This window comes from Emys orbicularis, chromosome 9, assembly GCF_028017835.1.
Source record: "Emys orbicularis isolate rEmyOrb1 chromosome 9, rEmyOrb1.hap1, whole genome shotgun sequence".
NCBI classification, from domain to species: domain Eukaryota; kingdom Metazoa; phylum Chordata; order Testudines; family Emydidae; genus Emys; species Emys orbicularis.
Genome location: NC_088691.1, coordinates 18,471,106 through 18,485,721, shown reverse-complemented (window position 1 = coordinate 18,485,721; position 14,616 = coordinate 18,471,106). Strand labels below are relative to the sequence as shown.

Below are 14,616 nucleotides of genomic sequence, written 5' to 3'. Positions count from 1 at the left end.
AGGCTGTACCAGACAATATATACTGATACTACATTTGACCTTAAGCTGCTGGAATCACATAGTGCACTCATTGCACACACACACACACAAAAAGGCCCCACACAGCTGCCTCATTTAGATATAGGAATAAGCATGGATGGCTGAAGCCAAATAACACTTTATCTAGTGAAAATGGTGCAAGCCGGACACTTAGAACCTGTCCCCACTAATCCCTTGAAAACAACGAGAACCAAATATACCATTTATTTTTTCAATTTAATACTTATCCTGTGAAGAGCAGCATCCACTTTACTTGTTATGGTTAAAAGGAAACTGCACACATTGTCGGCACAGCAGCATAAAAACCTCACAGGTTAAGAAGCAATTGCTGTTATGTCAAAAAAAATTTTTTTTTTACAATGTATATTTCTGAGTGTGACAGTTTTACTGAAAATTTGTCACTTATGAAAATGATGGACATGTTCTAGTCCACTACAAAGAAAACAAATTCCACTGTCTTGTGTTAATAATGGTTTAACACACATAAAAGAGCTCTAATGCTTAGTGTTCGTTTTTTAAAAATTGTGAACAGTAATGCTTTTCTATTGGCTGTATGTGCAGGTTGAAAACTGGTGTATAGTCTCCACAATTGGGTGCTCTCACTGGTAAAGGTCATAAGGGACCTCATTTTCATTGGGGTGACTGTCTCCAGCGTTCGCCTCAGAAGTGCCAATTGTACAGTAATTGAAAGCTTAAATATAATGCATTTCACAGTTAATTGGTAGTGCCAACGGCTTCATGTCTTCTCTACTGCTGAGAAAAATGGGTGCAAGTTTTCTTTGAGGAACGATCAGTGTTTTCACCATAAACACCATTTTTCATGATTTATCTCTCGTCTGTCAAAAATTTACTCTGAGCTGAAGCTTCGTCCTAAACCAGGAACAGTTCTTTTTAGACAATCGAATTGTTGGTCTCTGAGCTACAGAAGTACAATATATGTTTGGACCACAATTTTTCAAGTGTTAATAACTACAGCGACTTTTTAAATGAAACTTTACAGGCCAATAATTAAATCAATGTAGTAAATAATTTAAACTGTCTGGTTGAGATTTTGTCTAGTCTGCTTGCTACAGTTTAGCATGTTCAGAAACTGTTTTTCATAACGTTTTAAATGCACGCTAATATTTTATTGGCTTCATGCTATCGTCTAGTACAGTACAATGTAATGATCATTATCTTCCCAAGTTGAAATATGCATTTCAAGTTTCCAGATAAATACTTTTACATAATGACAAACTGTTTCAAAGCCTATCAAATAAGCATATTGCTTAAAAATGACCAAAATACATATTTGTTCGAGAGAGGGGCTTAAACCAAAACCCCAGCTCAGAACACCCACCAAACTCTGGGAAAGTTTGGATCTGAATGTTGTGATCTGGAGCCCATCTTCTAATTTATACCTTAAATGTCTGTATATATGTAACTTCAGGAATTTCACTTTCTGTATTTTATTGCAAAGTCCTATAGAATTTAATAACAAGAAAAAAATATGATATGACAGAAATTACTTTAGATAGTAATAAAATATAAATTCCTTTCGATAGAATTTGTAATCCTCCCTATAGAATTAAATAGAGAACTATATCCCAGCTATAGAATTCTATACGTTGGTTTAAAAATTCTGTAGAAAAATATTCGCTATGAAATTTCTCAAGTCACTTCAATAAGGGAAACCACTAACCTTTTTTGGAAGGGTGGGAAAGGCAAGAGTACACCTCTACCCCGATATAACACAAATTCGGATATAACGCGGTAAAGCAGCGCTCGGGGGGGGGCGGGGCTGCGCACTCTGGTGGATCAAAGCAAGTTCGATATAACGCGGTTTCACCTATAACGCGGCAAGATTTTTTTGGCTCCCGAGGACAGTGTTATATCGGGGTAGAGGAGTATTGTCAAATATTTTAATATTATACTTTTAAAGCCTCTAACGTGGTAAGGGAATCAAAAGAGGTGGCCATAATATAATGAGTCTCCTGAAACATGGCAAAATCCTGTAGTTCTTTCTGCCATGCTTTTCAAGTGATGGTGCTGTATATAACTATAAATGACGTACAGGCATTCCATATAAAGTAAGAAGTTTATACTGAAATGTTAGTCCTTAAAAGAATGATGTGTCACTGTACATGCCCCTTACAGTGAGACAGCTTATGTCATCCATGTTTCTTTTAAGGGAACTGCAGTTATGCAATGTCAGTGGCAAAAAGACATTTCAAGATGGCTAGAATATGACCTAAAGAGAGATTCTGGGTCTTCCATCTGGTATAACTGCTCATTTCCAGATCATCCTGAAAAATCATCAGCCTGGTTAGGAGACCTTACTTCTGTAGGTATGCTATTGAGATCTTGTGGGAGCTAATTCAGCAATTTGCTGACAGAAGTCAAAATATTTCAAAATTGCAGATCCAGACAGCTTGCAGTGCTGTGGTGGTTTAGAGACGAGATCATTTGAAGACATGGCTCAGGACAGGAGTGCCTCCTATACCCTGAAACAGACTGATAGATCTTCCTTCCACTGATTAATGAATTGTTTTCCCAAACTGAAGAGATCAGTTTTTCAGTTGCAGCAAGCAGTGAGAGATCCTCTTTGCAGCAGAGACTTCAGGCGAGTAAACAGGAGACATGAGTGAATTGACTGCCATTAGCTCCCATATGATTTTTCAAATTGCCACCATTTTCACCTCTTATAAAGGTTTGCACCTTTTTCTATTTACTGTCGAAGGATCACTTCAGTACAGTGGTTCATGAAGACACTTCATAAAATACACAGGGTTTCCATTCACGCATGACTGTATATGATTGCACTATGCATCAGTAGTTCACACACGTGGTGGTTTGAAATGGATGCTGGGCAGATATGCATTGTCTCCTCATTTCTCTAAACACAGAGTCTTCCTCCCACGAGACATCTCTCCACTACCCCTGTCAACGACTACTTGTGTGTAGTGTCACAGCCTTTCCATCAAAAAAAGGTCTGAGACAGGCAGTGTCATGAATTCTGGAATATGTTTTTGAATGATAATACTTTAGTAGAGAACGTAGACACCAGAGGGCAAGTGGGGAAGCAGCTCATGGAGGTAAAATACTGTTTAATGCTACTGACATGGAGGCAGTAAGATCTGCACCCTTTCACATCCACCAGTGTATCTGATGGGACTTTTTCTCCCATTCCATTTCCCCTTGCAGCCATCCATCCCCAAAGCAAACTCAGCTTTATTCCTCCCTTCACCCTTCTTACAATCACCTTCCTAATTTCTCTACCCTTCCACTAAGGTCATCCCTGCCCTGCACAGACTGCAATTCCCTCTTCTCCAAAATTATTATTTTTTTTTGCTCGTTGCTTTTTTGCTCTTGAATTCCTTTACTCTCAACTCATGTCAGAGTTGGAATCTTTAAACTATTTAGCGAGACATTTCCTTACAATACAATGCTCCACAGAGGAAATCAAACACAAAAAAAGTTCTGCTAGGTTACTAAACAATACAGTGGGTTTCAGAATCCTTTTTTTAAAAGGGAATTGTTTGGTTTGCTTAGAGCCTAAAAAAAAGAGGAGATTCCTATCCATTCTGCATCTCAGGCCACTGAATCCCTTACCCCATGAGAGGGGTTCAGGATGCTGTATTAGGAGCCCCTGGGAGGAAAAAATTGAATCCTACAAATGGATAGGACAGGTATGAAATATGCTTAAATGTTTCATGAGGCAAGCTTTGGTACTACAGACTCTGGCTATTTGGGAGTAGATACCTTGTTAATGTGTGAAAGACAAACTAATTTATACATTTTCTGCATTTCTCTTCTATGAAAATACAGAAGGAAGCAAAAGCTATGCTATCATTTCTCAGTCACTCACACCCAATCGCAGATGGGTTTCCCCAGTACTTTTCCTTTCAGTTTTTTTTTCTCCTGTTAAGATCATCTGTGTCTTCTCACCACAAAGTGATTCAGATTCCTTGAAAAAGCTTTGGGATAGTGAAACAAGCCTTCCTGACATCAAGAAAAGTCAGAATTCAGACAGAACAGAAAATTAGCCAAGTTTCTTCAGTAGTTCCACATTAAGCATACTGTCATACAAATTCAGGCTACTTAATGGCCAGTATTTTGTCAGCTTCTGGTTCCTAAAATAATGTGAAATGGTCTTCTATCCTGAATTTGTTGTCCTTCGATGAAATGCTACCAATCTGTAGAAGACTCTTGAGACTGTGGCTGTGGGGTTTGATGATGAGATGAAAGTGAATAGTAATGACTGAGAGATGGCCTTTCATCAGTCTGTACGAAATTAGATAGTAATTTTAGAGTTTCTGGTGAACAGATGCACCCAGGAGACAGTTTTTAAAAAAACAACCACCCAAAATTTAAGCCTGTTCCCGTCAACGTAAGCAAAACTGAAAAAAAAAAAAAAAACCACACTTACACTAGAAGAAGAATGTCCACGCAGAGGTTTGCAGTTGTTAGCTATAGTGGTTTAAATTCACAAGTTAGGTTATACCAATGCAATGTTCTTGTGTAGTTGTGGGCAGGGTTAGTAGTATGTCAGGAGTGTGTTGGACATCATAATTAGAGCAAGACATTTCCATGAACTCTGTCAGTTTAATTGGTTATGACACACAATCTACGCATCAATGAGAATTATGTTTACTCTCTGTTGGAGTGCAGTTATTTGTTGGTTGGGTATTGAATCATATTCAGCACATCATCAGTATAGTAAAAGCTGTGTTATCTGGCACTTTATCAACCGGAAAGCTCTATTATCCGGCATTTCCGATATCTCCCAATACAAATCTTCAGTCTAGTAACGGGGACTAGTATACTGCCCAGGACGTTATGCAATTGCACATTTTGCACTCTACTTTTATGCAAAAGAGGCAGAAGACAAACAAGCAAGCTGATATCAGGGATTTATTCAAAAAAGCGTTTTCCAGGGTGTGTCATAGGGCCATTACAGATTCAGCCTAATCTACTACACCTTCCACATCTACAATGATCATGATGGCCCTGAGGCACTGCAAGAGCCTTGAAGTGCCTTCTGAATCACCAAAGAAATATTAAATTATGTTCAGTATAGTTTTAGTGTTAAGTGTATTTTTAGTGATCTGGGTGTACGCCATGCACTGCCCATAGTGATATGTAGTGTCATTAGATAAAAGTTTTCTATACAGTAGGTTCACCTATATACACCTAAGTGCTTCAAGAAACCAACCACTCTGCAGTGCAGTACTACTACTGGAGTGGTGAATATCTGTGTACTGCACTACTGTATTTTATACTTTATTCATTTTATTGTATTCTAATTCTTTGAAAATTGGTATTCCATGTATAACTCTCAGTTAACCAGAATATTTGATTAACCGGCACCCACCATTCCCCCAACATGCCAGATAACAAAGCTTTTACTGTATTTCTGGTTAATTCCTCATGAATATTGTAAACTATAGGTTTTCATGATCACCTCTGTTGCACAGGATATTAGCACAGGAAGGTGGACCTTACTTTATATATTCTACAAAATTTTAAAATTTGATTTTGAAGACATGCTAAAAATAAAACATATTTTACAAAATACCTTAAGTAATTGAATATATACCACCGTAAGTACTATATCTGTTCATCTAGATTCTAATCCCACTGCTCTCCTTATCTGTTCTTAGGATCCATAAAAGTATTGTCATTTGTGAATTAAAACAATGAGAATGTCAATAGCCTTCTAGCTTACTATTATAAAGCAGGCAAGGAGAGTGATGAGGGTGCATATATGTTATCACAGCACAACCAATACCCTGGGTGACTGCTCTGTGGGTTGCCTAATAGAAGCAGCGTGGAAACAGGTAGATTAATAATAATAATAATAATAATAATAATAGCCTGAAAATTACCACATGCAGAGGCTAAATAAAATATTTTTGTACAAATTGGAAATAGGAAAAGTTAAAACAAAGTTAAGGTTTAAAATGGAATCAGTGGTCATGTTGTATGCGCCTTAGGCTACATAACTTTGACAGGCTCATGTCCTCCCCTTTCTACCTCCAATTGCTTGCTAAACCCACTTGTTGAGCCTTTTCTTAAATTGGATTGTAAGCTGTTCATGGCAGTGACCACCCTGTACTGGATTTGCATATTGTCCCGTTGTTCTAGACCCCAATCCCGATCTACATGCTGTAATAAAAAGAGATTTCAGAGGAGTTGCAGTTGTTGTGTTTGAGGACTGATAGATGTTTTTTCAGTTTCTGGTATGTAGGAAAATTTAAAACTGGTAGTGTTTGTATGTAAACACAAATGTTTTGGTCAGGATACATTTTGGGTTTTATTTTGGCAATTAGTCAATCTGTAATTACTTTTCTGCTCTAATCAATTTGTCTTGCAAATTTGATCTGAAAAAGATGCAAATTGCTACACTAATAAAAGGGGGCACATGAGCTTCACATGGATGGACCATGTTGATGTGCATCACTTTGTATTAGTGTGAAGTTTCCCATCATTCAGATGTGGTCTTACAGTTTGCATAAAGTTACTAGTTGGTTTCCTTGATCCTAGAATAAATTAGACAAGATCTGCTTAAACTTTTCATTCCCAAATTTCCATTTGCCATAATAGAACCGTCTGGTTCAGAATTACACCTTCAAAGAGTACAGATTTGGCTTCTAAAACAAAGTTACACCTGCTTACTTGAAAGTTTAGGTTCAGAAATGTAAAAGAGATTAATTGAGACTAATTGATATGAAGGAGGTTAGAGATGAAACTTTTCTGAATGAAGATGTGAATCATTGAATGAAGGTGTTATTGATTCACATCTTCATTTCTTCATTCAGAAAAGTTTCATCATATTTAAGACATGGTGCGTTGATAAAGAGGAGGAGGATTTTCAAGTCAAGGTCACCAGAGTAATCTCCCTCCCCTCACCCCACACTCATAGCCACATGAAGATGCTAGAGCAAAAATATCTTTGTATAATATTTAGCTTGAAATATCTGTGTGTTAATTGGACAGTTGGCCCTGGTGAGCCTGTGTGCTCCATTATATTAATCCTTGGTTTTGAATTTGGTTGCTATGCAGTTGTTCTAGAGTAAGTCTTCATTCTAAAAATCTTTCTATACTTTTTGTTGAAATCAAATTAGTTTGTGCCAAAAAACAGGTATCTAAACCAAATAACACTATAAGCTTTTAAACTCCCAATACTCATGTTTCCACCTGCACCTGAGGACTTCCAAATTTAAGGAGCACAAGAATAAAAATCTGAGGCTACTAACATTTTATGTTTACATTTGTGTAACTTAAAAGTAACTGAAAACTTGTTTAAATTTTGGTAAGAAATTTCACTTCCAGCTGGAGGCCTCTTACGACAAACTGATCAAGAGCATGTGTTTACAGCAGAATTATTGTACCCTTGAAAATAGGGAAGTGCTGTGTACACATGCATTACTTTTGCAAACAGTGCCTCAAAGGGCACCAGCCTAGTTCTTATAGGAATTTGGAACATCTCATGAAAGTTGCATGTCACTCCTTTCTGTCAGCAATGTTGGTTTCTTCATTGTAGGCAGTAGACCTTACACTAGAAAACAGTCTTGCTATATATGGAAATTTGAATTTGAAGTTGATTAGCTTCCCAAAGCTTTGAAATACCTTTCCTTCCTGTACCCCTCTTCTTCATACATTAGTGGAAATTTCATGAACTGGAAGGCTCAAGGGATTGGTAATAGCTCAAAACTTTCACCATTAGGTTGCCAGTTCAGACAAGATCCCAGCTGTTAATGGCCACAAGTCATTAGACCAGCTGGTTGCCTATGAAATGGAACTGGTGAACTTGGTTCACTTTCTGGTGGACAGGTGTTCACATCCCATTAATAACACCCCCGTTGGCAGGATCAGAAGAGAGGTTAAGCATTGAATGGGCATGGAGACCAAGTACTCTCACCTCAAATGGTGTTCCCTTCACGTCAGAGATGAAGTACTTCAGTGGGGCATTGTAGGGCATGCTTGCACTGCCACTGCCCTGGCCAGGCTGTCAGTTGGACGCCATTAAAGAGGGCTAAATTCACTTCAGAATTACCTTGAAAATGTTGTTTGTTTTTTTTTTTGTTTGTTTTTTAATCTAAAATTGGGTAAACCTTTCTTTAAAAGGCTCACATCTTGGGATATTTCACGTTAGAAATGTCTTGTATTATTTTTAAATGTACTAATAAAACTGCCAATTTCTTTCAGGTGGGTGTACATGGCATTAGAATAGAATTCATCAATGAAAAAGGATCAAAACGCACCGCCACCTACTTACCGGAGGTTGCAAAGGAGCAAGGTCATTGTTGCACTTTATTTCATATGATTTGGTGAAGAATTTAAATATACATATAAACCTAAAATGCAATATTTGACCTTGCACTGATGTCAGATGATGGAGCAATACTTAACTGTAAGGAATGACTCTTATAAATGCCACTTACATGCCTGTATAAAATCAGTCCCTTTATTGGGAAGATTTCAATAAATTGTAGCAGTTTGTTAAGCAAGTCATAAACAAACAGTAAAGTAGCAGCAATATGCAAAATAAAAGAGGTAGGGGGTGGGACAGTGCTAATTAAAAGCTGCCATTTTTCATACACCCAACTTGCTACAATCAGTGAAATGCAAAACCCGTTTAACTTAGTGATGGGATGACTGCTCGTGGATCTTAACAGTGGAGTTATTTCTCAACCTGCAATACTGAAGTTTTTCTCTCGTTAGGCTCTCACTGCCGTCACTTAATCCTCTTTAAGAGCTTTGGCTTCCCATTGTTTCTTGGGTGGGTAGAAGGGAGTTGGTTTCATACTGAATGTCCCAAAATACTTTTGTAAATGAAAGTGTGACCCTTTTAAAAGAGGCACAGACTTATAAATTCATCAGTTGGAAGAACAAAATACACTAGTTCTGTTTAATACCAGTATGGTGCTGATCCGCTAACTACTTACTAATGTTTTCTCTTCTAGCTGTGACTCGGGGTTTTTTTTTTTTTCATTTTTGCATTGTTTTTGCATTTGTCTCCTTATGTTTGAATTTGTTGTGTTAAGAGATAAAGAAAAACCTGCACTAAGGATCACCTTGAATATTCAACTCCCTGTCTATAAGTGACCACTTACAATTATCCCTAAGATTTCCAGTACAGTTTTGTTTGTTCTGTAATTATAGTCTGCATCTTTCAGGAAAAAGTGTTTTTTGCTTAGCCCTTATATGGTCACTTAAGACAGCTCATACTATATTTATAAAATGTAATTGTTATGTGAATTTCTTTAGTCAAAATTTTTATACATATAATTTTGGGTTCTTTAAAAAAAACAGGTTTTTATACATGTGGTTTATTAAACAGACAAAGCAAAATGATATATTTAGTCCTGTTAGATACCTATCTGAATAATCTAAGCAATTGTGTACTTCTGAAATACATCTAACAGTTTTATCAATAACAGTTCATTTTCTACATATTATTGAGATACCATGTATTCAAAATTTGATCGTTATATATTGCTTTAAAATAGTGTAAAAGACTTGTTGGAGGAGAACCATAATTAACCTAAACTATTTGTGGGTTAATACTCCAAAAATGTATAAGCCAACCGCCAGCAAACTATTTAATGTTGTAATTCTGAAATTGGAAAAAAAAAATTGCTGTTAACTTTAACAGTGGCACTTACAGAAAGGTCTGTGAGACCCCATACCATTTGGTGATGAGGCATGGGATTTTTCTGTCCTCCACCTGCACCCCTTAAAGCACACTTTGAGCCAGTTAAGATTGCTTACATGCAATATTTCCACTAGAAACTTGATTTTCAAATGGTTCTATGTATTTTATTTCAATATGATTTAAAGGGTTACTGTGATACACGACCTTGCCATAGTAGGATGAAGTCCTTGTTTTCTTTTACAGCCTTTAGACTTTGGAAGGATATAATTTTTGTGTTTTTCCATATCCAGAAAGCATGGCTGTATTGATCTACTTTTAAACTATGTGCAAGAACTTTGCCTTGCACAATAAACTTACTTTGATGTAGGAAGAATCCTGTATATAGTACTTCCTGCAAGAGGCTGTTCTTAGGAACACAGGAATTTACATGTTACAGATCTATGGGAATCTTTATAATGGACGTCAGCAGAGTAGATGCAAAAATATAACATGAAGTAATATTTTAATGTAAAGTCTGTTTAATTACATGCTCTTTGCTGATATTTATTCTGATAAAACTCAACAGGATGGGACCACATTCAGACCATAGATTCCTTATTGAGGAAAGGAGGCTACAAAGCTCCAATTACTAATGAGTTCAGGAAAACCATAAAACTGACCAGGTATGTATTAGGGGCTACATTACAGATATGTTTTGTTATTTCAGTATTGCCCCAAATTTATTTATTTCCTGCAGACATCTGCTAAAATATTGATGATAAAGTCTTCCTTCATAGTAACAGATTTAACAATATCTTTCCTTCTGCAACAGTGGTCCTTTCTTCTTTTGGTGTGTGTCTGTAAATTCCATTAATCATCACAGGAGTTCACAACATTCAGCAAGGGAAGAATGAATTGCTGTTTAATGTAGGTCTTTCCAAGAGTCCTCTGTATATTTTATTTCATGCTGCTGCTTAAAGATTGCAACTTGGAAAAACGATAGGGGTGTGGTAGCTCTTACTTTCCAAAGTTAGTGCACTGGGTGTAATAGATATCTCCTCTAGGGTTCGAGAGAGATTAGGAACTTTCACCATTCAAAATTCTAAAGTTCAGCTTGTGCAGATGCTTCATATGCCCCTGCTAGGAAACATTACCCTCCCAACCTTTCTGAAAGAAAGGTGATACATTACCCCTACAGCTGGGTTAATTAGGCTGACAGTCCCTATATTGTTGGGCTGGGGATGTCACTCCCTCCACACAAACCAGGCAGTGTTTGTTGACTTTTAGTGCTTTGAGATTACCTTCTCATTTGTAGAGGACACACCGTCAACTGGATGATGTAGAAATGTGGTTTTAATAGGGGCAGTTCTGCATGCCCCAAGAGAGGTACATTGTTATAAACTTGAAAAATAAATAAATTACAAAATTGAGAGACTGCAGAACTCTCCATTTGATCAGCTGATTATCTACTAAGAGTCAGAGAAAAAAGAATTACAAGTAAGTCATTTTCACTTCTCCAAAGGTACCATTGGTAATAGTTAACCATTCCTGGAGACGGGAAAGCTAATAGAATGTCTCTAGAAAGATTTTTCCTAGGTGACAATTACTTCATTTTAGACACTTAATTCCCTTCAAGCCTCAGTGACTAGACCCACTTATACAAAATGGTTTAAGGATAAGGTGGTGCTACACACTTGCCCTAAATTCCTTCCAAAGGTGGTAGCGACGTTCTACACCAGTTAACCATCGTGCTGTCAATACTTTTCTCAAGCCATTATGTCTATTCAAATAAGATCTTTCTCTATATGTTGATCATCAATGGGCCATGAGGCTGTAGTAAAATAAGGCCTTCTAAAGTCCATTTGGCACTAATACCCCTGGACATGTTGTTCCCAAAAGAACCATGGAGAAGAATCTCTCATTACTACTCCTTTGCAGAACTAAAACTTAAAGATCCTCTTAAGGCACAACAAGAGTAATATATGTGTCCTTAGCAAGCCACTGATCTCTTTCTGTCTGAAATTTTCAGGGTAGCCACGTGGTAACCACCCACCTTCATACATTAGAAGGAACAGAACTTAGGATCTTCAGCACCAAAGGATAGGCTACCTATAGCACTGAATTAAGTATTGGGCTGCATGGTTTCCGAGAAAAGCCACTACAGAGAGTCATGATTACCCACACTAGGCCAATATATTATACAAAGCATTATTGCTTGGGCTCAGTCTTTGAGCAAAAGTCAAATTTGGTCTATCTGTGTTACCAGAACCTGTTTCTCTACTAAAACTGCATGAAATTTCCTGCCTCCTAACGAACGCTTAATTTAATTTTTGAATGTCCCCATAGATTAAGAATTTGTTTTGAAGTATCTTAGACACTTTAAAAGGAAAGACAGGTTTGTGTGGGTTTTAATTTTCTTTTCTTATAATTTGTGTGTCTCATTCCTATTTGGATTCTCCCTTCTGCATGCAGGTAGATTTGTCACTCAGATTCATAACAAAAGCCAGTCCTCTGTAGAAAGCTCCAGATGTCATTACTCCAACAGTGATACCAGTACAGTGACCGCTAAATATAGAATTACTTCCCTCATCTTTTTGTAGACAGCCACTTTTTTTCATTTATTTCAATATAGCAACATGAGAGAGAGATGTAGGAATACTTGTCCCATTTATTTTTATTTATTTATGTATATCACCCCAAGTACTGAAACTAGAAGAAAAGAAACTAACAGGCAGGACAAAATGTCTGTCCTTTATTTTCATGTGTGACCATCCAAAGTAGAAGTAAGATCCCAGTAGCACAGAACTGGCCATCTGCCCCTTTGCTGGCTACCCACTGGACTGTTGTGAAGGGAAAATTCTGTGTCTCTGCATTCCTGTGTGTTTTAAGCCGCTGGAGCCTTAATGAAGTCCAGCCACGGCTCCAATCCTTAGTTCCCTAAGCATACTGTTGAGATGCTAACCTTTTTTCTGGCACCCTCTTCTGAAAGCAGGAACCTGCTGTCAAGCTGCCTACCCCCCTGAGCGCTGTGCTGACCCTTCAGACTCCCCCGTGCTTAAACACACCCTCTCCTAGAACTTCACCCTAAAGGAATGAAGTTTCTGATTACAGTTTAGTTCTCTCTCGAGGAACTGTAGTTCCTGTTTGAGTGATTGCACGTGTGCATTGCACCGTAAGTCTGTAAGCGCCCCGAGCACAGTCACCAGAAATTTTTCCCTCTGTGGTACCCGTCAGGGCGGCTCAAGTGCCCTCTGATGCCATGCGCCTATAGTTCCAATATAAATCACCCAGCTGGCCCCACACCCCTTCAGTTCCTTCTTACCGCCCGTGATGGATAGCAGTTCCAGTGACCTTCCTTTGGCAAGCTGTATCAGTGGTCTTCTTTTTCTTATATTTGTATAGTTAGTTGTAATTCGTTTTAGTGAAGTTCTGTAACTTGGTGATTTAGCAGAGTTTTTGTCTGTTCTCTGGTGCTGAGGCATGCCTCGGTCACCGGGCTTTGAGCCCTGCGCCTCCTGCAACAAGGCTATGCTCCTGACCTACCTACACTAAGTGCCTAGGAGAAGTTCACGTTGGGGACCATTGCCAGATCTGCAGAGACTTTAAACCTCGCACAAAGAAGGATCGGGAGGCCAGGCTGAAGTTTTTGCTCATGGAGCCGCATTGAGACCTCCATCTGAGCCAGGTTGGTGAGTCTCGGCACCGAGTGCCTGGGCGTTGGTAAGGAGTGCTTCTCCTGCCATACCTGAGTCCTGGCACCAATCACCAACGAGGATGGCCAGGCATGGAGACCAGAGTAGAGTTAGATCTAAACCAGGTCACTCCTCTGGCTCAGTACTGCAGAAGTCTGCACTGTTGACTCTGGCACTTACGCAGGCACCTTCAAGTCCAGTACCGGATGAGCCGTTTACATCTGCAACACAGTGCAGTACCAACACTATATCGGTACCGACCATGCTGGAGGACACCACCATCTCATCTGGCAGCACCCGGTCTTGACTCCCGTACCGAGTTCAGTACCATATTACAGGAGCCAGCTTAACAGGATCCTGCCGAGCCAACAGGGACAAAGAGTATCCACTGCTGATGCTGGCCGCCTCCTCCATTGACAAGGCAGTCTCAGGGACGGGCGTGTCAGCTCCCCCGATGACTATAAGGCTCACCAAGACTTGTTGAAGAGGGTGGCCTTAAATCTGGACATACAGGTGAAGGTAGTGAAGGAATCCTCCCGTAGCCTACTTGACATTTTAGCAGCTGCAGGCCCATCAAAAGTAGCCCGGCCTCACTGAGAGGCCATTATGGACCCCTGCATCACTTCCACCCACGTCAAAAACGGCTGAGCGAAAATACTTTGTTCCTTCCCAGGGTTACGAGCACCTTTACACCCATCTTCCCCTCCCTCCCACACGGGATCCCTGCTGGTATCCGCTGCCAATGAGAGAGTAAGACAGGATCATCAGTGACCAGATGTCCCAATTTTATAGGGACAGTCCCACTATTTAGGGCTTTTTCTTATATAGGCTCCTATTACCTTCCCTTCCCCCCCCCTCCCAATTTTTCACACTTTCTATCTGGTCACCCTATCAGGGTGCAACCCCAAAATCAAAGGACTCAAAGAAACTGGATTTGTTTGGTAGGAAAGTTTATTCTACTAGGGGGGTTACAACTCAAAATTGCAAACCAGCAGGCACTGCTGGGAAGGTATGATTTTAACATGTTGGACTCCATGCAGAAGTTCAAGGACTTGGTCCCACAAGAGGTTAGGCAAGAGTACTCCTCACTGGTGAAAAAGGGAAAATTAGTGGCAGGTGCCTCATTGCAAGCCGCTTTGGATGTGGCTGGCTCGGCTTTGGCAGTGGACATGTGCAGGAATTCATGACTACTGTCCTTGGGACTCCCACAGGAGGTCCAGCAAACCCTGCAGGATGTACTTTTTGAAGCTTCATGGATTAAGAGAC

General features: G+C 39.1%; 1 protein-coding gene across 2 annotated transcripts in view; it reads left to right on the top strand.

Annotated features, from left to right (window-relative positions):
- Positions 1-14,616, top strand: part of AMMECR1 (AMMECR nuclear protein 1) — a 106,510-nt gene that overhangs the window by 80,522 nt on the left and 11,372 nt on the right. For both annotated transcript variants that reach the window (XM_065410360.1, XM_065410359.1), the window contains 2 exons: positions 8,230-8,320; positions 10,245-10,341. In XM_065410360.1, the coding sequence (XP_065266432.1) occupies positions 8,230-8,320; positions 10,245-10,341 (188 nt within the window). The remainder of the gene's footprint in view (positions 1-8,229; positions 8,321-10,244; positions 10,342-14,616) is intronic.